At 44.1% G+C, this 22,302-nt stretch overlaps 1 protein-coding gene across 1 annotated transcript in view; it reads right to left on the bottom strand.

Annotated features, from left to right (window-relative positions):
• Window positions 1–8,464: 8,464 nt before the first annotated feature.
• Window positions 8,465–22,302, bottom strand: part of EIF3H (eukaryotic translation initiation factor 3 subunit H) — a 71,582-nt gene continuing 57,744 nt past the window's right edge. The window contains exons 4-8 of the mRNA XM_083450640.1: window positions 21,352–21,451; window positions 17,567–17,716; window positions 14,442–14,562; window positions 12,304–12,436; window positions 8,465–8,741 (exon numbers count right to left, since the gene is read on the bottom strand). Of these exons, the coding sequence (XP_083306766.1) occupies window positions 8,644–8,741; window positions 12,304–12,436; window positions 14,442–14,562; window positions 17,567–17,716; window positions 21,352–21,451 (602 nt within the window). The 3' untranslated portion in view covers window positions 8,465–8,643. The remainder of the gene's footprint in view (window positions 8,742–12,303; window positions 12,437–14,441; window positions 14,563–17,566; window positions 17,717–21,351; window positions 21,452–22,302) is intronic.

The following is a 22,302-nucleotide window of genomic DNA, read 5'->3' as shown; positions in this document are numbered from 1 at the left end:
ATTGGCCTGCCCTGCTCTTTCGGCATTTGGGCAAATTCCACACAATTTATGCCACTATCCATGTATAAGAGGGATGGGGAACCTCTGGAGGGATCTGTGCGTGTGTGTGAACACACCCCTACAGTCCTGTCTATCCGGCCCTCAAGATGCTCACCAGACAGTGCTCTCTCCCAAGCCAAATTTCTTCTCTCCAGGCCACACCCCTTACTTTCCTGCTTGATGCCCTCCTTCATTGAGAATGGATCATTAAACAGGAATAATGCTTCATCTCACCCTGTCCACCTGTCATCTGTAGAATGAACGATTATTGAGTTAGTGTGTAGGGTGGTGAATGTAATTACGTTTAGCCTGCATTTTAGGGTCTTTTTATGTCAGCATTGTTTTATAGGCTGCAATTATTTATAATAGTTTTAAAGATGATTTGTTAATTCTGTTGCATAACACTATAATGATTATGTTCTGTTATGCTGCTGCTGCTTATTGTTTGTAAGCTGCTTTGGGAGTCATTGAATGGGAAAAGCTGTAGAAACTAGAATCTATCTTTTGGTTCCTCTCTCCTTTTCTGATTTGCTTATCCTCATCTCATCTTCTGACGTCTGGGATGTACCCAGTCTTCTTCATTACCCTGAATATATTTTCCCCTAGTTCTGGTTGTTTTGGAAAAAATAGCTCCCCTCAACACGGGCGCTGTTTTAGCTACCATCATGTGGAGCTGAAGAGGGTTCAGAAAGGACAACCAGAATGATCCAGGGGATGGAGCAAGTCCATGTGAGGAAAAGTTGCAGCATTTGGGGCTACAAGAGGTGACATGATGGAAAATGCAAGAGGTGACATGATAGAACTGTATACAATTCTGCGTGGCATGGAGAAAGTGGACAAAGAACAGCTTTTCTCCTCTCAGAACACTAGAACTTGCACATCAAAATGAAGCTGAATGTTGGAAGATTCGGGACAGGAGAAAGAAAGTGTTGACATTTCCATTCCACCTTAAGGAGCAGACGTGTGGAATTGTTGTGTGTCGCATGTCTGTTTACATTCCAGCACAGCTTGCTGGGAACTTCCGTTGTGTATAGCTTTCATTATTTCCTGTTCTCTCTGAGATGACGAGAGAGAGAGAGAGAGAACATGTTTCTTTGTCCTGATTTATGATTAATAAATCTGTAGTTGTAGTATGCTTCCACAAGCCTCATGCCTATTCTGTCTGATAGTGTGCCCTGGATCTGCTGATAGTGTGCCCTGGTTGTGAAGCCCGGGTCGCTGATTTACGTCGGAGCAGAGGTAATGGTTTTCGCAGCGGGATGGCTGGAAGGAGACTGCCCAGCCGGGGCTAGCCAGCTGGCCTCCCAGCCCTCTGCATGCCAACAGAAAGTAGTTCTTCACACAATGCAGTGATGGCTTTAAAAGAGGATTAGACAAATCCATCTAGTTAATAGCTATCAATGGCTACCAGTTGTGATGGCTGTGCTCTGCATCCAATCAGAGGCAGAAATATTTCTGAATACCAGCTTCTGGGAACCACAGGAGGGGAGGGAGCTCTTCTGCTTGGGTCCTGCATGCAAGAAGCTCTCTCTCTCTCTCTCTCTCTCTCTTTTTGCTTAAAGGTAAAGGTAAAGGACCCCTGACAGTTAAGTCCAGTCACAGATGACTCTGGGGTTGCGGCGCTCATCTCGCTTTACAGGCTGAGGGAGCCGGCATTTATCTGCAGACAGTTTTTCCGGGTCATGTGGCCAGCAAGACTAAACCACTTCTGGTGCAACGGAAAACCGAAACCAGAGCAGCGCACGAAAACTCTGTTTACCTTCCCACCAGATCGGTACCTATTTATCTACTTGCACTTTTTGGCATGCTTTCGAACTGCTAGGTTGGCAGGAGCTGGGACTGAGCAACGGGAGCTCACCATGCTGAGAATATCTCCTGTATTTTTCCTTCGCTAGCAATGAATGAGAAAAGAAATTGCCTCTTAAAATTAGCAAAGAGGAGATAAAATACTGGTGAGAATCTCATGGATAGGGTGCAGGCTATCTGGCATGTGAGGTGGCCAAGAGGCGTTTGTGAGTCTCTTTTCTTTCATTCTGCAAGTCATCTCAACAACAGTCTGCACTCTCCAGACTTGCCCTGGGAGTGCAGGCGTCTGGGTTTTTCTTTCTTTCCAGATCAGGCAATGAGAGTAGTCAGGGAGGCTATTTTGCAACGATAAAGTACAGTGGTACCTCGCAAGACGAATGCCTCGCAAGACGAAAAACTCGCAAGATGAAAGAGTTTTTCGTTTTCTGAGTTGCTTCGCAAGACGAATTTCCCTATGGGCTTGCTTCGCAAGACGAAAACGTCTTGCGCCTTTTTTTTAAAACCGTCAATGCATTCCTATGGGAAACCGTCAATACACAGTGGTGCTTCGCAAGACGAAAAAATCCACAAGACGAAAAAACTCGCAGAACGAATTAATTTCGTCTTGCGAGGCACCACTGTAGCTTCAGAATCCAGCACCCACTAAAGGACTGCCTGAGAGTCCTGAGAATGAGAGAGAAGAATGGACGCCTCTTTGCAAAGGAAGAAATTGGAGGACAGAACTTTTCTTGGGTCTCCCCCGCCAAAAATAAAATAAAATAATTGACTAATAATGCATACAATACAATAGCACTTAATATATGTAGGATTATAATATGTTGAAGGCAACATACTGTTGTACATCATCCTTGTAATTCCAAAACATTAGGAACAGGTTTGTGTCTCTGTTTGTGATAGGGAAAGTCTATTTTTCGCCTTTGTAAAGCACTAAGGCTCTTTTTTTTAGGTGCTTAATATATAATCTCCCATAAACAGAGAGGTAGATTTAGACATTCATTAGTTTCTTGTCTGGATCCCTATTTTTCTATTTGGCCCATTGTTTTCAGCACTTTAGGCAACACCTCAAAACATCCAAAACAAAGGCATTCCATTGCTTCCCCCTTTTTTATTTTAAAACAGGGATGGGGGACCAGCGGCCTCCAGGTGTTCTTGGACTCCAGCTCCCATCAGCCTCAGCTAGCACAGCCCACAGTCAGGGATGATGGGAGATGGAGTCCAACAACTTATGGAGGACTACAGGTTCCCTTCCTTGTTTTAAAACAAATGCAAAAGGTGGAGAACGTAACAGATGAAAATTCTCATTCGACTGTGAAATTAGAATCTCTAAATACATATGTATTTAAACATTTAAAGCACCCATGGCTTCCTGTTTCATAAGAATTATATTTCTAATATTGCTGAAAGCAGTGGATTTTTGTACAGCAAAGACCTCGTTTTTCTCCTTAGTCATCTCTCTATCCAAAGAATTACAATTCTTCAGAGATCATAATGTAATATCTAAATTTATATTAATGTTTTATCACTGTCTGTCCTCTCGCAGCCATGACATTTTCTTTGCCAGGGTGGCTGCTGTGCAGGGATGAAGGTGGAAAAGGTAGGAAAGTTTTAACTCTGAAAGTTAGGACGTTTTAAGTAGGTAATAGAAGGGTCTTGCCAGGTAGAGTGCCTCTGCTACACTAGCCTCCTGCCAGGTGGGGCGCTGTTGCTTATAGAGAGGGGTGCAAATGGATTAGCAGAGCCAATCTGTCTTCCCCATTGCTTCATGTCTCCCCTTCTTAGTAAGCAACAGTGACCCACTTTCTGGGAAGCTGCTGTAGCAGCTCTGCTCCACTTACCCAGCCACTTATGGCATGAAACACACTAGTTAGTCCAGCTTTCTCATGTAACATTTGGAATAGAAGGCTCTCCAGCAAGTGACTCTGACCACATTGGAGACATACCTTTAAAGCTGTGATACCACTTTGAACAGTCAAGGAGCGCAAACACCCAGAGAATTCTGGGAGCTGTAGTTCGTTAAGGGTGCTGAGAGTTGTTAAGCAATCGCTAGTCCCATCACAGAGCAGAACACTGACCATGCTAATGGGAGCTGGGAGTCCAACAACATCTGGAGCTGCCACAGGTTAGCGCCCCCTGGTGAAGTGGAGGTTCAAGCCATGATTCCTCCTTGGAAAGAACAGTGGGGTCAGCTCTCCTGTTGAAATACTAGCTCAGCCTTTGCAAAGCTCCAGGTGTTTGTGGCCACGGCTTTCATCAGACCCCAGCCAACACAGGAAATTCGAGGGGCATCCAAAACAACATGGGGCATGAGATCGAACAAGGCTGGGCCACAAGATCTTCATCATAAAAGTTAACACCAAGAGGAAAGCAAACGATCTTCGTAAGATCTTTCCGTCCAGCAACTGCTGGGGGCATTCAGCTGAGCTGGACATTTGAGCCTTTTGAGGTTCAGCTACTTCCAAGTCCTGAGGGATAAATTCTCATCTCTCTCCCTGCGTGTGGGGCTTTAATTGTGCACGTCCTATTAGTGCTAATGGGACTTGTGCACCTAAAGTCCTCTGTGTGAAATGAGTCCAATAAATCCAAGGTTACAACCTCATTAAAGGCAGAGTTGCTTATTTCATGTGTAATGGGCCTTCAGCCTCCATGATCTGGCAATTCGTGACTTTTACGCGTCTCCTTTGAGAGAATTCTTCAAGGTTCCTTGCTAATAAATATTTTTCACCATTCTTCCTAGGGTGACCGACCCCCTCGTGACTCTAGCCTGGCTTCACAATGCTTGCACCAGCTAATGAAACAAGCTGCTATCAGGTCAGCCAGAAATGTGTAGGAGCATTCCTGAGGGAAGAGCTGGGCTTCACCAGCTTCTAATTTCCCATTTGAAATGGCTGGCAAGTCAGCCACCCGCCTCCTCTACTTTTCTGTGGTGCTATTAGCTTTTGAAAATCCAGCAGTATTCAGCATTTTGTTGTTGACTGCACATGCCTTGAGGGAAAACTTTCTTTCCACACCCAGAGATCTAGAGTTAAGAAGGAAAGGTGGAAAAGCAGTAGTAACCTTGGCTTTAAAAAAAATAATAGCCCAAGAAGAGAAATTGTTCAAAAAAATGTGGCAGCTAGACTGGTGACTAGGAGTGGCCACCAGGACCGTATAACACCAGTCCTGAAAGATCTACATTGGCTCCTAGTACGTTTCTGAGCACAATTCAAAGTGTTGGTGCTGACCTTTAAAGCCCTAAACGGCCTCGGCACAGTATACCTGAAGGAGCGTATCCACCCCCATCGTTCAACCCAGACACTGAGGTCCAGCTCTGAAGGCCTTCTGGTGGTTCCCTCACTGTGAGAAGTGAAGTTAACAGGGAACCAAGCAGAGGGCCTTCTCGGTAGTGGTGCCCACCCAACTGAATGACCTTCCATAGACATTTGAAGGCAGTCCTGTATCAGGAAGCTTTTGATTCCTGATGCTCTGTTGTGTTTCTTTATATTATAAATTACTACTACTACTACTACTACCATCCCCATATCGTTGATGTCTGGAGAGGCTTTATTGCAACCAAATCAGGACCAAAACCCAGAACATTTGTAGTCTGAAAAGTTACAGGACTTCAGCAGAACTTCAACTTACAGAATATGCACTGATTGGAAGAGAAGTGGTATGACCACCCCAAAAAGGTGGGATCACATATGATGAACCTGACAGCACCATGAATGAGCAAGAAAAATGGCATCTGCAGGGTTCCTAGGAGTCTGCGTTTACATCCAGCTATCCAAACAGTTGCTGCAGGGACAACTTGAGAATGTGCAGGAAATAGTGAAATACAATCAAAGATGGAAGACAGCTCCATCATTTAATTGCATTCCACTCCTGTACTTTCCATTAGGAGTTATGGTTCTTAGACGAGGGTGGGGTTTTCTTCGCTAACTGCCTGGGTTACTAGCACTCAAGGTAAGGGGAAGAGCTGGGTGTTAACATGCTTTGGTATAAGATTATTAACAATGAAGTAAATTCTTCGGTGCTGGCCAAAGTAGTTACAAGAGGGCTTTAAATGTGGAAAAAATGACCAAATTTCTTCTTTACAGCAGTATTAAAGACACATCAGTGTGTCAAGTAAAACAAACAAGGATTAAACATACACTTGTCTATTAAATACAAAGTGAAACGGGCCCACCATTCGCGTTTCACAACCTAGAAAGCAAATTCTTGCCACAAGAATTTAGATTTTGACTTGTTTCCCTTCAAGTGGGCTCCTTTTCCCAGGTCCCTTGGTTTGCAGATCCATTCACATGATGCATTAGGCTTTCAAATGAACGTTTCCCCCATTAATATAAGTAATACCCTGTGAACATTATACCAAAGTACCCGATATTTCCAGGAGTCGATGGATGGGATTTCATCTTCAGAGCATCAATAAAGCTGACAAGAATGAATTTAAGTTCTCTCGTGCTGCAAAACGAACTAGGACTTTGCGGGGGTTGTGGGGTTGGTTTTTTTAAGACTCTCTTGGGTTGGTGTGTCTGGGACTATCACACCAAGCCAAAGGCATGGGCCAGGCCATCCAGTGGTCCTGCTAGGCTGGAGGCCTTGTGTATTTTGGATACAGTGATCTCCCAGAAGCGAAGTCATTAGCAAAACAATACTGGCTTTGAACAAATGATTGCAGCATCTTGGAAAACTCTGCTGCCACCCAGCCGTTGCATGGCTGTATACAGACCAACTAGCTCCCGATTCAGCGCAGCTGCAGGAGCAAACAGGTGCAAGACACACACACGATCCGGCCTTCACAATCTCCCATGGTCCAAGTCTACAGACCGAACCTTATAGATCAGGAAGTGGAAGGTGCTTCTTATATAACTGTAGCCTCATGGAGCAGTCTTTGGTGTGCAAGAGCTATTTGGTTCAAATGTCGATGTGGCCTCCTAGACTATTTTCAGAAACCCTGGAGACTACCCCCTCTTGTCTACGAAGCCTTGGTTTTCTATTATGAAAAGCTTTAATTCCTTGCCAAATATATATAAGAATTTCGCTCAAGGTTCCTGGACGTGATTTCTGTAGAATGGCGGCACTCAAGAGCAGGGCACCGCGCAGTGTAACAGGATATTTAATCAGATTCAACAGTTTAGATAAGCAAGACTGTAGAAACAGTCCACTCTGAACTTTGAAATACCACGGCCCGCTCTGACACTTTGCCAAGCGCCTGAGGTTTGCAAACAATTTGCATATACATTTACATAATGCAAACAATCTCTATAAAGTTAAAGGCTTCGGAGTTGCTGAGGGCGGGGGACAAAAAGTTTCCATTCTGACAACGGGATTTAACACTCTCACAGCTTTATCTCTCTCAAACCACTCCCTGCCTCCCTTTATTCCATGTGCTTGTCCCCTTTCAGAGTTAATTTGAATTAATCTCCTTTTGACATTTTTGGCTGAGAGCAAAAGCACCCTTAATTTCCCCAATGCAAAATAAATATATCCCCATCCAAAATAACCCGATAATGAATTAACACTGAAACACACCAAGTAATTCTGCTTCTCGCCAATTATCCCCCTCTCCTTTTGAATACACAGGCTTTTGGGGGAGAAAAATCACTGAATATAGCCTTTGCAATCTTGCTATTTTCTTCCCATTTTTTTTGCCTTAACCACTGGGAAGAAAGGTGTTTGCTTAAGTGAGAATTCTCCAGTGTTAAAAGCCACTTATGACATTTAGTCTATTCACATTTTAAAAACATGGTCATGGCAACAGCTAGGAAACAGCCAAAGGTGTGAGTCATTCTATCTACCAGAAGCGCCTGTTGTGAGTCCTACATTTTGGACCATATGATCTGCTATCCCATGATTTTTGCAAACAGTAAATGTAGCTGGGCAGTGCCGCAGGGCAAGGCGACAAATTTAGCTTGGGGCTGTGTCATTAGCGTTTTGTTCCAGCACCATTTTCCTGACTGTTATTTGTCCCACGGAAGAAAACTTCCAGATAATGTACTGATACCTGTATATTTCTTTTCACAGGGGTAAAGAGAAACCTTCAATGGTGTGGTCCTAATCTGAACTGGGGCCTCACTCATGGCTGCAGACAGTGCTTTTTTTCTTAAAAAAATGTTTAGAGGTACTCTCATTTTGACTCAAGAAAACCACCATGTTGTAGTTCAAATCGGGGAAAATAAATACAGTAAATGGACAAAAGTACAAAGATTCACAAAATGTTTAGGGGTATACGTACCCCTGTGTACCCCCAGAAAAAAAGCACTGGCTGCAGGTACTATTTTTTAATATATTTTTTTAACCTCACAGGAGATCCAGTTCACAGATCTCTCCCAGCATTACAAGTTGGCCCCTGAACTTTGGGTTTCAGTCATTTTCTAGCAGTTTTCTTAACTTTTTTTTTTTTTAATGCAAAATGGGAAATTCAGTTCAAAGTAGCCTTGGCTAACTCTGTTGAGAAAGGGGTATTTCTTCTGTCCAGTCACCTTTGTCATTGCGCAGAGGAAGGATTTTCCCCCCTACTGCAACGGCAAGTTTAAGTGATCTGTTAGATCAAACACTCATGCGCAAGTTACAGTACGTGGCATGTAAAAAAATCCTGGAGATAGCCGCCCAACAGTCAATAAGAGCACATGCTAAAAAGTTTAAAATTGGTCGTTTATTTATTTATTTTAGAAGAGGGATAACTCTACTCAAAACACACGAAGCAGTCTAGTTCTTGGTTTGCAACGAGTAATGGAAAATGTCTTAAGCAAAAACGAGCTGAGATTCAGAGCATCTCCTCCCTTGGGCAAGAGACTATTAAACACTTCATCTTCCTCCCTAGTTGTTGTGCTCTTGAAGTGCCTGAGCCATGAAGAGTTTGCCCAGGTTCTGCGCAGTGAACTCCTTGATGTTCTGGCTGTAAGTATTAATTTGACCTGCAAATGAACAAAAAGTGGGAAGAGAAAGAGAGAGCGAGAGACATAAAAATTTTAAAAACTGAACACAAACACTCTCTCGCACTTTATAGCATGACCAAGAAACAGAACTCGAGAAACACGTTTGCAGACAGGAGCTAATATATGTCAAAGACCTGTCAAGTTGGATGGGAGACAGAAGTTAAGAGGCTGGGAGAGCCCCCAAATTTTCTCCATCCTCTTCCAAACATTTGGCCTCCCCATCTCCACAAACATTTGGCCACACACCAAGAAACAGAATGCCAGCATGTAGACAGAAGCACCACTGAGTTTTAGAGGGTGAAATAAAAAGGGGATCAGCAACCTTTTTTAGCTGTGGGCTGGTCCACTGTCCCTCAGACCATGTGGTGGGCCGGACTATATTTTTTTTGGGGGGGGGGGGGATGAATGAATTCCTATGCCCACAAATACCCCAGAGGTGCATTTTAAATAAAAGGACACATTCTACTCATGTAAAAACATGCTGATTCCCGGACTGTCTGCGGGCCGGATTGAGAAGGCGATTGGGCTGCATCCGGCCCCCGGGCCTTAGGTTGCCTACCCCTGAGGTAACCTGTCCCTTGGGCTGAAAAAGGACCCCTGGTGTGGGTGGTTATGTGACATGTGATGCTTTCTGCTGGCCTATGTGGCTCACATTTGTTTGGTTAATTGCTCAACATGAATTGGAGGTTTGCTGTTAAAAAATGCAAGGTTGTGTTTGTTAGAATCCTATCGAGGCAGCACTACTGTATGTAACATGCTCCCAGGACTATGCAGGATCCCACATTATTTGATACGCTACAGGGATTTCTGGGAAGGCTATGAAGAGAAAAATTCAGACTGTCTCTCTCAAATGTGGGCCTGGAAACTATGCTTGCCTCATCCACCTGACATTTTGTGGGTCATGTTTTTGTTAGTTCCCTCACATTATTAGTAATTTCTCGAGCCAGCAGGCTGTGAAGGCTTGTCTGAAGTGCTGTACAAATCAAAAAAAAGGGTCTCCACCACCCCATTTCATTATTATTTTTGTACGCACTCTGCCTCTACAGTTCATTTCTCTAGCTAGTCAGGAAGAGCAAAAGAAAGAGAAAGAGAGAAAGACAAAGCCGGATTATCAAAATTAGAACTGCTTAGCAGACTAACACACTTCCAATTTAATGCTCTACTTTAAAAAGTTTCTAAATGCCTTAGAAGCAAAACCACCCAAGTCTCAGCTTTGATCCCCAACTTAATTCCGCGTGCATTAAAATAGTGAACGTTTTCAGGTCTTTTCCTGACTCTGCTAAAAAGAAAAGCATTTTGGCTGAAGGCTGTTAGAGCGTCAATTGGCTGCTGCTTGCTTAACTCTAGAAGATGGTAGAGGTATAACCCACCAGAAAACAGACATAAACTGAAGCGTAATTTTTTAAAAGAGCTGGGGTGTGCTTTTTCTTTAACAAGCACTGGGTTGCTGTGAGAATTCATTACCAGAATTTAACCCATACCCATTTGCAAACAACAACAACTACAAAAAGGTGGGGGGGTTGCACTACATGGTTGCACTGTAAAATTGTTCACTGTGTGCTATTTGTGAAAAAAAGGGGAGTTGCAGCATTTTTTGTGCGCATTAAATTTCACTCCAAATTTTGTTATCAATGTGCCATCATCAGCCCTTGCTCTTGAGCCAACCTGGGATAGGGGATAGAACTGAAAACATAGCATCATAGAAATGTAGAGTTGGAAGGAAGTCCAACCCCCTGTAATGCAGAAAACATTTGCCCAATGTGGGGCTCAAACCCACAACCCTGAGATTTAAGTCTCGTGCTCTACTGACTGAACTACCAAGGTGGATAAAAATCTGGATGCTTGGTGGGTAGCTTTCAAACCGCTGGTGCAATTACAGTGGGCGCTAGGGGTTGTGAACGTGATCCGTGCAGGATGCATATTCACAACCCGCAGCGGTGCGTCTGCGCATGCAAGGGTTGCGATTCGGCACTTGTGCGCATGTGCAAAGTGAGATTTAGCGCTTCTGCGCATGCGTGAGCGCCGAAACCTGGAAGTAACCCATTCTGGTACTTCCGGGTTTTGGCAGTGGTAACCAGAAAAAAATGCAACCTGAAGCATGTGTAACCCAAGGTATGACTAACAGAAAACGGTCCATGTTTCTGCAGCACGAAAAATGGTTCTCTCGCCTTGCCTGTTCATCCCCTGTCCATTTCACAGTGTACCTACCCTTCTGCCATGAGCTGGGATTTGTGTGCCTCTTTTTTCTAAAGGCAAAATATCAAAGAGAGAAAAACCATGCACTGCCTGTTGCATCTCACTTTGGCCACTTTGGATGAACAGGGGGAAATGTGAAGATGCTTTTAATCCCAAACACTACAGGCTCAGCTAAACGAGGGAGGGCAGCCCAAGGAACTACTATTAAAAAAAAAGAGAGGCACAAATACAAGATGGGTGACACCTGGCTTGAGAGCAGTACATGTGAAAAGGATCTAGGAGTCTTGGTTGTCCACAAACTTGACATGAGCCAACAGTGTGACGCGGCAGCTAAAAAAGCTAATGCAATTCTGGGCTGCATCAATAGGAGTATAGCATCTAGATCAAGGGAAGTAATAGTGCCACTGTATTCTGCTCTGGTCAGACCTCACCTGGAGTACTGTGTCCAGTTCTGGGCACCACAGTTCAAGAAGGACACTGACAAACTGGAACGTGTCCAGAGGAGGGCAACCAAAATGGTCAAAGGCCTGGAAACGATGCCTTATGAGGAACGGCTAAGGGAGCTGGGCATGTTTAGCCTGGAGAAGAGGAGGTTAAGGGGTGATAACGATAGCCATGTTCAAATATATAAAAGGATGTCACATAGAGGAGGGAGAAAGGTTGTTTTCTGCTGCTCCAGAGAAGCGGACATGGAGCAATGGATCCAAACTACAAGAAAGAAGATTCCACCTAAACATTAGGAAGAACTTCCTGACAGTAAGAGCTGTTCGACAATGGAATTTGCTGCCAAGGAGTGTGGTGGAGTCTCCTTCTTTGGAGGTCTTTAAGCAGAGGCTTGACAACCATATGTCAGGAGTGCTCTGATGGTGTTTCCTGCTTGGCAGGGGGTTGGACTCGATGGCCCTTGTGGTCTATGCCAACTCTATGATTCTATGAAAACAACTTTGCATCCTTCTGGGAAGAAGGTCGGCATGGGGGGGGGGGGGGGGACTAGATCTGAAAATCTCGCTGGGATCACCAGCCTGACATTAAAGCTCAGTTGTGTAGTTCCAGGACATGGTATGAAGGCACAGGATAAAGCCACCTTGCTAGATGGGGAACATGATGCCTGGAGCTCCATGGAAGCATGGCGGGGATATAATGAAACGGAAACACACACACACACACACACACACACACACACACACACACGTTATTATGGTTCTCATTTGGCTATAAAATCAGGACTCATTGCCCAATGCTGCATCTACTTTGCAGCATTTTGTTGATTCTCATGAAAGCGTTACTCAAAGAAGTGCAGGGCTGTTGAAAAGTCAGAAAGGAAGAAGAAGGCTGCAAGTGTTACCTGCAATCAACAGCGAGTCCATCCTGGGAGGTGGCTGTGGCGGCTTGAACAATTTGTTCATGTCCTCCTCCGGAAGGGGGGGCTCTCCCCTACTTTGACGCTGCAAGTTCTCTTGCTGACGTCTCTGCTGGTACTGGAAAAGAGGAAACATGATGGTAAGACTCTTTCATCCAAAGGGAACCCATAGGATTTCTCTAAAGAATGCAGAGGAGCTGCCTTTCCACATACTTCACGCAGCTTAAGCTGGCTTCAAAACGTTCCATTTTGCTGGCACAAAAATGCTATTAATTGTTGCTGAGCTTTAAAATGAAGTGGTTACCATCTTGTTTCTCCCCAGGCTAAGGAACATGGCAGTTTCAACCCCTCACTCACTGGGTGATCCATCTACCCAACCTAAATCAGCAATGTGGTCTACAAAAGAAATTGGATTGGGTTTGCGAGGTGGGGTGGGGTGGAGTGGAGTGGAGGGAGAAGCCATTGCCTAAATTTGCATCACTGGAGATGCTGCAGGACTGGGGGCCTAATCACCATTTGGCCTGGCCCCCGAAGCTTCTGAAGCAAAACAGGCTTCACTGTGTATGCTGCAAAAAGGACTACTGTAGTACCTTGGTTTATGAACAACTTGGATGAAGAACGCTGCAAACCCGGAAGTAGGTGTTTTGGTTTGTGAACTTTGCCTTGGAAGCAGAACATGTTCCACTTCCTGTTGAGTGTGTTCCATTTGTAAATTGAGTCCCCCACTGCTATGGGAAAGCACGCCTTGGTTTAAGAACGCTTTGGTTTAAGAATGGACTTCTGGAACAGATTAAGTTCGTAAACCAAGGTACCACTGTACTGAGACTCAGAAGCCACCCAAACTTGTGCCCAACTCTCTGGATTCTGAGAAGTTCAAAAGCAGAACACAGAATGGGTCCAAGAAGTAGACATTTATGCGAAAATCCATTTTTTTCTGAACTGGGTTTTCTACTGCCAATTTTGCAAGTCGGTAACTTTTACCATGGGATCAAGAGGCGGAACATTATGATTAGCAGCGGAGAGGGTGGATATTGGGTGGGAATAGAGCCAAGAAGTCACACATAAAACTCTGCAAAATCCTTTGCATCTCAGCGCATGTAACAACTCAATAAGGTTGGAGGAAGGAGGGGAAAATGGTAGTTTGCCGTCTGTTTGAGAGAGACTGAACAACTGTTCTGGCTTTAGTTATGTAAAGCATGAATCTACTAGCACTTCCAGAGCAGCATTTTCAATACACCTTAACCTACTTATTTAGATGCAAAAATGGAGCAACTGGCAGCAAGGGAGACAAGGCAGTTAGCAAAACATGTATTCTCAATCGTCTCTAATCTTTAAAGGAACAATGGTGTATTATTATGAGTTACCTAGGAGAGCAAAAGGTACAAAAACCTCTGGTTTGTGAAGCACTCATAATTTGCTGGTTTTTGCTGCTCAAATGGCATTTTTATTTATTTATATTTTAAAGCTGGGTTCCTTAAAGCTTCTGGCTGTTGAGCAAAGAAATGTGTGTGGTGACATTTTATTGCTTGATAGCAGAACCAAAATACCTCCAGATTTAGAAAATATTAGCAAATAAGAGCTTATAGATCTGTATCTCAGACAGAACGAAAGCAGGAAGAAATCGGGGAGAGGAGAGGAAGAAGAAGATGGATATCAGATACATTTATTTTTTATACTTTGCACTGAGTAGGTGCATTATGTACCAAAATTGCTTGCTCTTGCGCAGAACTGTTCTATATCTCAATAATGAACAGGCTTGGTGCAATGAGCCACATTTACAGCAATTACTGTATAAGTTAGGCAAGAACTGGTGGGGTAACAGTCCTGGATTTCCACCACCACCCCTTCTTCAAATCATTTTTTCCATCTCCAAAATCTTCTCATAAATTTGCCCCTGCAGATTTATGTTGGCAAGCGAAGGAGCTGGAAGGAGCCATAGCTCAGGCCATGCTCTGCATGTAATGAGCGTCTAGGATACAGAGATTAGATTTCCAAACAGGCTTGTGTATTTAGGAGATGCAATTCAAAGATCCTTCAATTTGCATCTATTACAGGAGCCACATAATGTGTCGTTTCACCCCCAAACAGATGTGATTCAGCCCCCCCCCCTCCCCAAAACCAACCTGGTGTTTCTGCTGCTGCTGCTTGCTGGTGTTCCTTAGATAGGTGTTGTATTTGACAATATCCTGGCTCATCTCATCCACTCTGTCCATCAACAGCTGCAGGCTCTTTCCAAGGTGATTACTGAAATACACAAAGAGAGATGGCAAGGTTTGCAGCAGTGACGACTGGACACAGTATTTTGCTTCTGCGGGAATATTAATTGATGCTTCTCTGTGAACTCACAGCAAGTTTAAGCCCACTTAAAACCATTTAGGAGAACAGCTCTGGTAATTTAGCTCATGCTCTAAATAAGAAATAGTTGAGTACAACCAACTGGGCTTGATGTATTTCTCTCAATGCACCCTGAGCACCATCAAGTTAACACTGTACACCACCTCTGTCAGGCCCAGAGGTCATCAGAAACTGTACGTCAGTGTTGGCCAGACTTGGGTCTCCCGCCTTTTTGGGACTACAGTTCCCATCATCCCTGACCACTGGTTCTGTTAGCTAGGGATGATGGGAGTTGTAGTCCAAAAACAGCTGGAGACCCAAGTTTGGCCAACACTGCCCTAAGTGGTCAGTGGTTACTTCAAGGCCACAGCTAAATGATAAAGCTCCTGATTCGATCCCTGGTATCTTCCAGTAGGACGGAGAGATCCCATCTGAAATCTTGAAGAGCTGCTACCAGTCAGTGTAAACAGCGTAGACCATATTGAGCTTGGGGGGCCAATGATCTGGTTCGGTATAAGACAACTTCCTATGTTCCTGGCTTTGTTACACAGCTCACCGATATCCTATCTCTCCTGTGTCCGCTCTCCAATTACACTCTTATTATGCTCAAATACATTATTTCACGTAGCCCAAGGCAGGATCAAGTTCCCACGTTGGAGTTTAGTCTGACTTACACTTACACACACAGAGAGAGAAAACAAAGAAAGTGAGATCACCAGATTCTTGCTCCTAGATTGGCTGAACTCACAACCTGCCCCCAATCACAGCAGCCTTATAAGATCAACTGTCCCATGCTGAGAAAGTAGGGTTTTATGTTGCTGCTGTACTGTATTTTAATTGCTTGGTTTTCTAACTGTTCTCTTCCCCCTCCCACTGCACACGGGTTTATTTATTTCATGCTTTTTATTCTTTGACTGTACGAGATTTAATTAAATCATATTTCATGAATACTGTGATCCAATAAGGGGCTCCAGCCACTTAGTAAAAGGAGAGTGAAAAGCTAAAATTAAACTAAATTAACTGGGATTCAAAACAGAACCAGGTATGCCTCGAGAAGGAAGCTAAGGCTGCTCCGCATTGTCTCCTATTCACAGGATATTTCCCTTTAAAAACCAATTTCCTGCTCAACCACCTGAGAATCTGTGACATTGCTTGCTTAAGCCAACAACTGATTTTCTAGTAACAGTTCATCTCCCTAAGAGAGGGCCTCAAACAAACAGCAAAACATTCCCAGGACTCAAGAATATGTAGCAGTATTCCACATTTAGTGTTCTTTTCTTATTTAGTGTTCTTTCCCCATCCCAAACTGACTTTTTAAAAAAGAAAAGAAGGTAGGCTTGTGGACAGGGTTATAACCTGATTCAACTAAGGCAGAGGCACAATGACATCAAGTGTCTGTCCACAAGTAGAATAGACTTCCATTAGCACAACACAACTTTTCCTTCCTCTTGCACCTGCCATGCCCCCCCCCCCATTCTGCTCCAGAGTAGATGGGGGGGGGGGCAAGAGGAAGAGGACATTTTGGTACTTAAGCATTATTGGGTGTGCATGTATGTCAAGCTAAGCCTTGTGCACACCACCCAGTTTTGTAAAGGCCTCACCGTAAAATATTCCTGAATCCCATTCCTAATAAAAACCAAGGGGGCTTATTGAAAAGTCCTCCTGAATTAGGAAGTTGCTTCTAGCATAAAGGGAAACTTTCTTCTTCTCCTCTGAACAGTGGCGTAGCGTGGGTTGTCAGCACCCAGGGCAAGGCAAGTAATTTGCGCCCCCTAACCCGGGGCAAGGCAAGTAATTTGCTCGCCCCCCCCCCACTGCACTGTCCCTCCCCCAGATAGTCCCTCGCTCTCTCTCTGCACCGCACTGCACGCCTGGCACCCTCCCCTCCACAGTGGGCGGCGACCCGGCGGCTTGGATCGGATTCACACAGCCAGCACTGCAGTGAGAGTGAGTGAGTGAGCCAGGTAGGGGCAGAGAGCTGCGAGTGCAAGCGCCCCCCCCCCCAGATGTTGCGCCCGGTGCGGCCGCCCCCCCCCCCTGCACCCCCCATGCTACGCCACTGCCTCTGAAGGAAGGAAGAGGTTGCACAACTAAACCCTGGCTATGCATCAATATAGTGCATGCCGCTAACTCAACTAGCGGGGCATGGAAAACCAGCTCCCCACAGATGCCAGGGATAAATAAAAGCATTTTGGTCAGCCTGTCTTACTGGAGTGGGTGGCATAGAGACACTGAAATAATTAACATCAGCCTGAAGGGGGAGATATGTTGAGAAGGAAAGAGATACATGAGGAAATCTTTTTTGGAAGAGAGTGCTTAGGGACAGGGGTGGGTGGTTTTGCTATGAACCCTGTGCCACAGAACTACAAACAAGGCTACAAACAAGCACCAGTGTGATGTCTAGCAAACTATTAAATAATATTCAGTATGTAAGCTGGTCAGGGTGTGTGTGTTGGGATGGGGATTTTGGTTTCTCATTTGCTTTCTCAAATTACAACTGGACGGTCTTTGTTTTGTACTTTTCTTCCAAAACAATACATATACAGTCATACTTTAGAAGCCAAACTGCCTTGGCACTCATACGTTTTGGCTTCTGAACGCCACAAACCTGGAAGTGATTGTTCCAGTTTACAAACGTTCTTTGGAACTTGAATGTCCGGCGCAGCTTCCGAATGTTTTGGAAGTCGAATGAAGTTCCAGAACGGATTCCGTTCGACTTCCAAGGTACAACTGTATACAAAAAAATTAATGGGTTAGGCTTTCCTTTCCCACCTTTCCCCAACCTCTCATTCCCACACCTCTTGGTTAAGTGACAAGGCAAATGGATCCTGAAGTATACAAGATGCTGTTCAACAAAAAGAGCAAAGAGGCTTGGAAATGGCTCACTGCATTTTCCTTTCAAGGGAGCACTTACTTGCTTGCGAGACTGAGCAGCTCGTGTCTATCTGCCACTCCCGACTTCTTTTCCAGCTCCCAAAGAAGAACGTTGATGAGGTAGGAATTCTTGATAATGATTGGCACCTCTTCAAACATGTTTTCAAAGGCGATGTTTGCTTTTTTCAACCTGCAAAGAGAGAGGTCCCCATAACAAACTTGGCATGCTTGAGCATTGTTGACGGGTTCACCTGGATCGAGGAAAAATACTCCGCAGGTGACTAGGGAGAGTCCCAGCTTTTTTTCCTTTTTACCCTTCCAATTCAGCAAACAGTCAAACGTTTATAGCAAACTTGGGAAAGTGTGTGGAAAACCCTTTTTTAAAATTATTCTGGGAGCTTGTGAAATACTTGCGGGAAACAGAGAGAAGCAAATTGGCTTGGATTCTAAATACTGTACAGTACAGCAGTAGCTTTCAAAGCAAGAGTACCTTTTAAGCTCACTAGAGGTCCCTTAATGAGGAAATCAGTAATGGTGGAATAAATGGCCAACTTTATGCAGTTGCCGGAGTGTATTGGGAGTGTTCTAGGGCCATAGTCTTTAGCAGGCCTGGGCTGTATTCTGTACAAACTAAAGAGGATATGCCCCCAAATCCTCTGCAACAGGACCTTCTCAGTGGTGGCACCGCAGCTTTGGAACAATTTCCCAGAGAGGTTTGCCTGGTATCAAGTTTGTTGCCTTTTATGGTTCAAGAAGAAAATACTACCTTCTCCAGGCTATTTAGACCTCCAATTTGAATTCAGATTTTATCTGGGCAGGTCTGCTCTTGCTTTTGTTCATTTTCACTTATTGTATTTGTTAAGTTGCACAACAACCTGATGTTGAAGTTTTATATGCTTAAAAGTCAAGACGCTATAATAAGATCCAGTAAAATCTGGGTAAAGGTGCTGGATGGGAAAAGTTTCTAGCAGGTGCCTAAATATATATATATAGCAAGAGTGCCTAGCTGGAGAGTTCTAAAGCACAGGTTCTGCCCACCAAAAGACCAACAGCTTGTAGTTAGTGAATGAACATTATGTGGCACCTGTAAAAGATCCAAGTGATCAAGCAGAACACACACAGGGCAAAGCAATCCTTCAGGTAAGCCGATCCAAATCTGGCTTTACGTCACAATATATGAACTTGGTCTGGTAGCAAATTAACATCCAGTGCACATCTCGGAGCATGGGGTGTGAGGTGCTGCCAGGATCTAACCCTGTTAGTAACTGAGTTGCAGCTTTCTGAATAGCCACAGTTTCTGGACCAACCACAAAGGGACCCCCACCTAGAGTGCAATGCACTGACTACTGTGGTCAAGGTATTATGGCCAAGGAACAGGTGGTGGCAGGAGTGCCAGCTTGGCCCTGGGACCGTGGGTGCCAGGGTGCATGGGTGCCATGCAGCGTGCATGGCTCTGGCACTGAAATTTGTGTGTGCCCAGCCCCTTCATGGGGAATTTTGTCTGTGCTCGTGTACCCAGGGCCCCAGGGAGTTGGCACCTATGGGTGGTGGAATCTACAAGCCTACCCAATTACAAATCAGAGAGGCACCATCTCTGTTGTCTTTTTGCAGCCTATTGAACACCTTTCTTTTCCCATAAGACCTTCAAAGTGGAGATTTTTATCCTAACCTATAGCTGTATATTTGTTTTTATATGTGAATTGGTTTTACATACGTTCTTATTGGTAAATCGCTCGGGATGCTTCACGGGAAATGGCTCACAACTGAACTAAAATAAGATTAGCCAATATCTGAAAATGTTTTCTTGGGGCGGGGGGGGGGGGGGTTCTTTTGCAAAATTTTAAGGTAAAGAGTAAAATGATTTCTCACCATTCTTTGCCATTTTGCTTATATTATCTTCCCAACGTTTCTATTTATTTTTTAACTCAAACAATTCTTGAGACTAGGAAAGAAAAGGACAATCTGTTGGGTTTGGAGGTGGGCAGAGTGCTGTGTAAATATTTCTTTCACAAATTGGAGAATGAAGTGTTGGTTCCATCCTTTTAGAGGCTGCAAAAACCATCAGTGTGTATTTGAAGATGGGGGGGGGGAATGTGGCAGAATAGTAATTGGGTTTCCTTTTGAGGGGAAAAAAGATCCCTTTGGACGTTTTGACCAACTTAAAAACACCAAAAAAATGCAGCTTTCTTCTTAATCTAATACATAATAGAAAGCAGTATCATAAGAAGAACATGTTCCGTAATGCCCATTAAAACACCATCTCTCAACGAGAAAATGTTTTGGAAAGCATATTTACAAATATATTCGAATAGTTTATTTTTCAACGTTTTTCTTTAAAGTGGGGAAATCTGTTTCAAGTTCTGAAAATGGGTTGACATGCAGCATAGAGGATAGCTGTTTGGGCAGGGGGTTGTGAGATAGAATGCTGAGATAGAATCTCTCTCCTGAGAACAAGGCAATCTTTTACCCTTTCTGTCCAATATATTTTTACATTTATTTATATTATATTATTTTTATTTATTTATTGTGTTTACATCCCACCTTTCCCCCCAAGGAGGTCATGTCCATTGTTCTTCCCCTCTCCATTTTTAACCTCACAACAAGCCTGAGAGTGACTAGCCTAAGGTCACCCAGTGAGCCTCATAGCTGAGTGAGGATTTGATGTCTGGTCCTGATCCAAACACTCTAACCATTGCACCACAGCGGCTCTCAATAGCTTTCGAGTGGTTGAGATCTGGCAGAATGTCCCAACTTAAACCTTCTCCCACTCCATCTGGAGGCTCAAGATCCTCCAGATGGGAGCTGGAACCCAACATCTGAAAGTCACTGATTCTGCACCCATGTTATAGATCCCAACATCGGGCCCCTTTTTCTACTTGAATAGCAAAAGGCAACCATCAAAAACACACTGCCCTTGGCTTTCTGCAGAGATGGCTGAAGGACTACAAGGAGGGACGATTCTTTGGGATTTAAGCCATTCAGAAAAAGCTCCGCGTCCATTTCTGGCACAGGGCTAGTATTCAATTCAGATTTATTACTAATCCAAAAGCATTTAATAATCACTCTCTCACACATGCCACACGTACAGAAAATACAACAGAAGAACCCATTTCTAATCAAACAGATTTACTGAACTGGGGCTCTAAAATGAGCCTGATTCCGTAATCCTAATTGTCATTAAGTTCCTAATCACACCGCTAAAATGCTTTGTGTTTAGTAGGGCAAATGAGGCTCCACATCTGGAAATCGCTGGTAAATTGTTGCTATTTAAAAGATACATGATGTGGGCTATTTGCAGTCATGGAACCATTCTGGTCCAAAATGGAAAACAGCCATATCATCCTAATGACTAGACAAAGACGATATCAGTATATGAAATAATGGGAGCATATACTCAGTATTTCCAGAACTGGAGATACAGAGAGAACGCTCAAGACTAATTGCCTGGAGAAGGACCTACGTAGACCAGTTCACGATCTTATAAGTTGGAACAGTTACAAGAGAAGACACTGCTGCCACAAAGATTTCATAACTCAGCTCTCAGGCTCAGAACCCTGAGCATCTAATTTCCTCTCTTCCCTGCTCAATTTGTTTGCCTTTAACACTCATCTTCTGTTTGGGATGACAGAGTGCAGCACATCTTTCTGCGGCGAAGTAAATGCTGCATTCTTTAACCCTGCTCACCTGCGGAGGCCTCGACTATTTGCAGCTACTGAGAGAGTACATGCATCATCCGAGGCTGCTACAGGGCTTTGCCGCGAGGGATTTCATCTCTTCGCTCCCTTTTTCTGCCACCCACATTCCAAAACATCCCCTCACACTTACGCTTCTGGAGAGAAATCCTTCTCTTTGCAAACCTCCATCAATTTAGGTGTCAGCCTGTACGCTTTTAAGGAAAGGTATCCGTGGGCAGTTTTTATAGGATCTAAGAAAGAACAAGAGGAAAGCACAAAAGATACCGAATATTCATCAACAGCACTTTTATCTCAGCACTTTCCCCTGGGCAGGTTTCATTTCATTTTTAGACATGTTTCTAAAGTTTTGCTAAAGAGGATTTTTTTTTTTAAGTCAACTTTGAGGAACATTGTAATGCAAACTGCATACAAACACACCATGCAAAGTCTTTTCCAAAGACTCAAAGCAGCAGACCAATCAATAAAAACATTTAACAGTGGAAACAGATCCCTCCAAATGAACAGTTGCAAAATCCGCAACCCTTTAATAAGGTATTCAGCAAAATAAAATGAAATAAAAATCCAGATTAAGAGGATGATGAAAAAAGAAGATTTCCTGTATTCTTCCTTCAGGGAAGAATCTTAATAGTGGAGTTGGTGTACAATTGGGGTGGGGGGTGGAGAATCAGCTCTAAGCCTTAACCTCTCATAGTGGCTGGACAGGAGAAATCTGTTGCTGGGAAATGTTACTCGGCTCAGTGTCCTGGGCTCAGAATGCCGAGTTCTGTACCTCCATACAGCTGTAGCTAAGACTACGCTGCAATTCTGTTATGAGGTGCACAGAGACTATACCGCGGGGAGTCCAGTCTTTAGAGTTGCAAAGACAGGCCTGTCAACTGCATGGGCAATGCTTGGTGACAATTCATCTGTTTTGCACCCAGATGGGCCCAGGTTTGGCCCAGGTTATCTCCAGCTAAAAAGAACAGGTAGCAGAGGATGGGAAAGACAGATGTGTATGGCGAGAGGTTGATTCGACTGGGCTAGATGCACACGTAGCCAATCACTGTGTAAGGCAGCGTCTTATGGTTTCTTGGTGATAGCA

The sequence above is a fragment of the Podarcis tiliguerta genome, assembly GCF_965153285.1.
Source record: "Podarcis tiliguerta genome assembly, chromosome: 7".
NCBI lineage: Eukaryota > Metazoa > Chordata > Lepidosauria > Squamata > Lacertidae > Podarcis > Podarcis tiliguerta.
The sequence above is the reverse complement of the archived record's forward strand: the minus strand, read 5'-3'. Positions and strand labels throughout refer to the sequence as shown.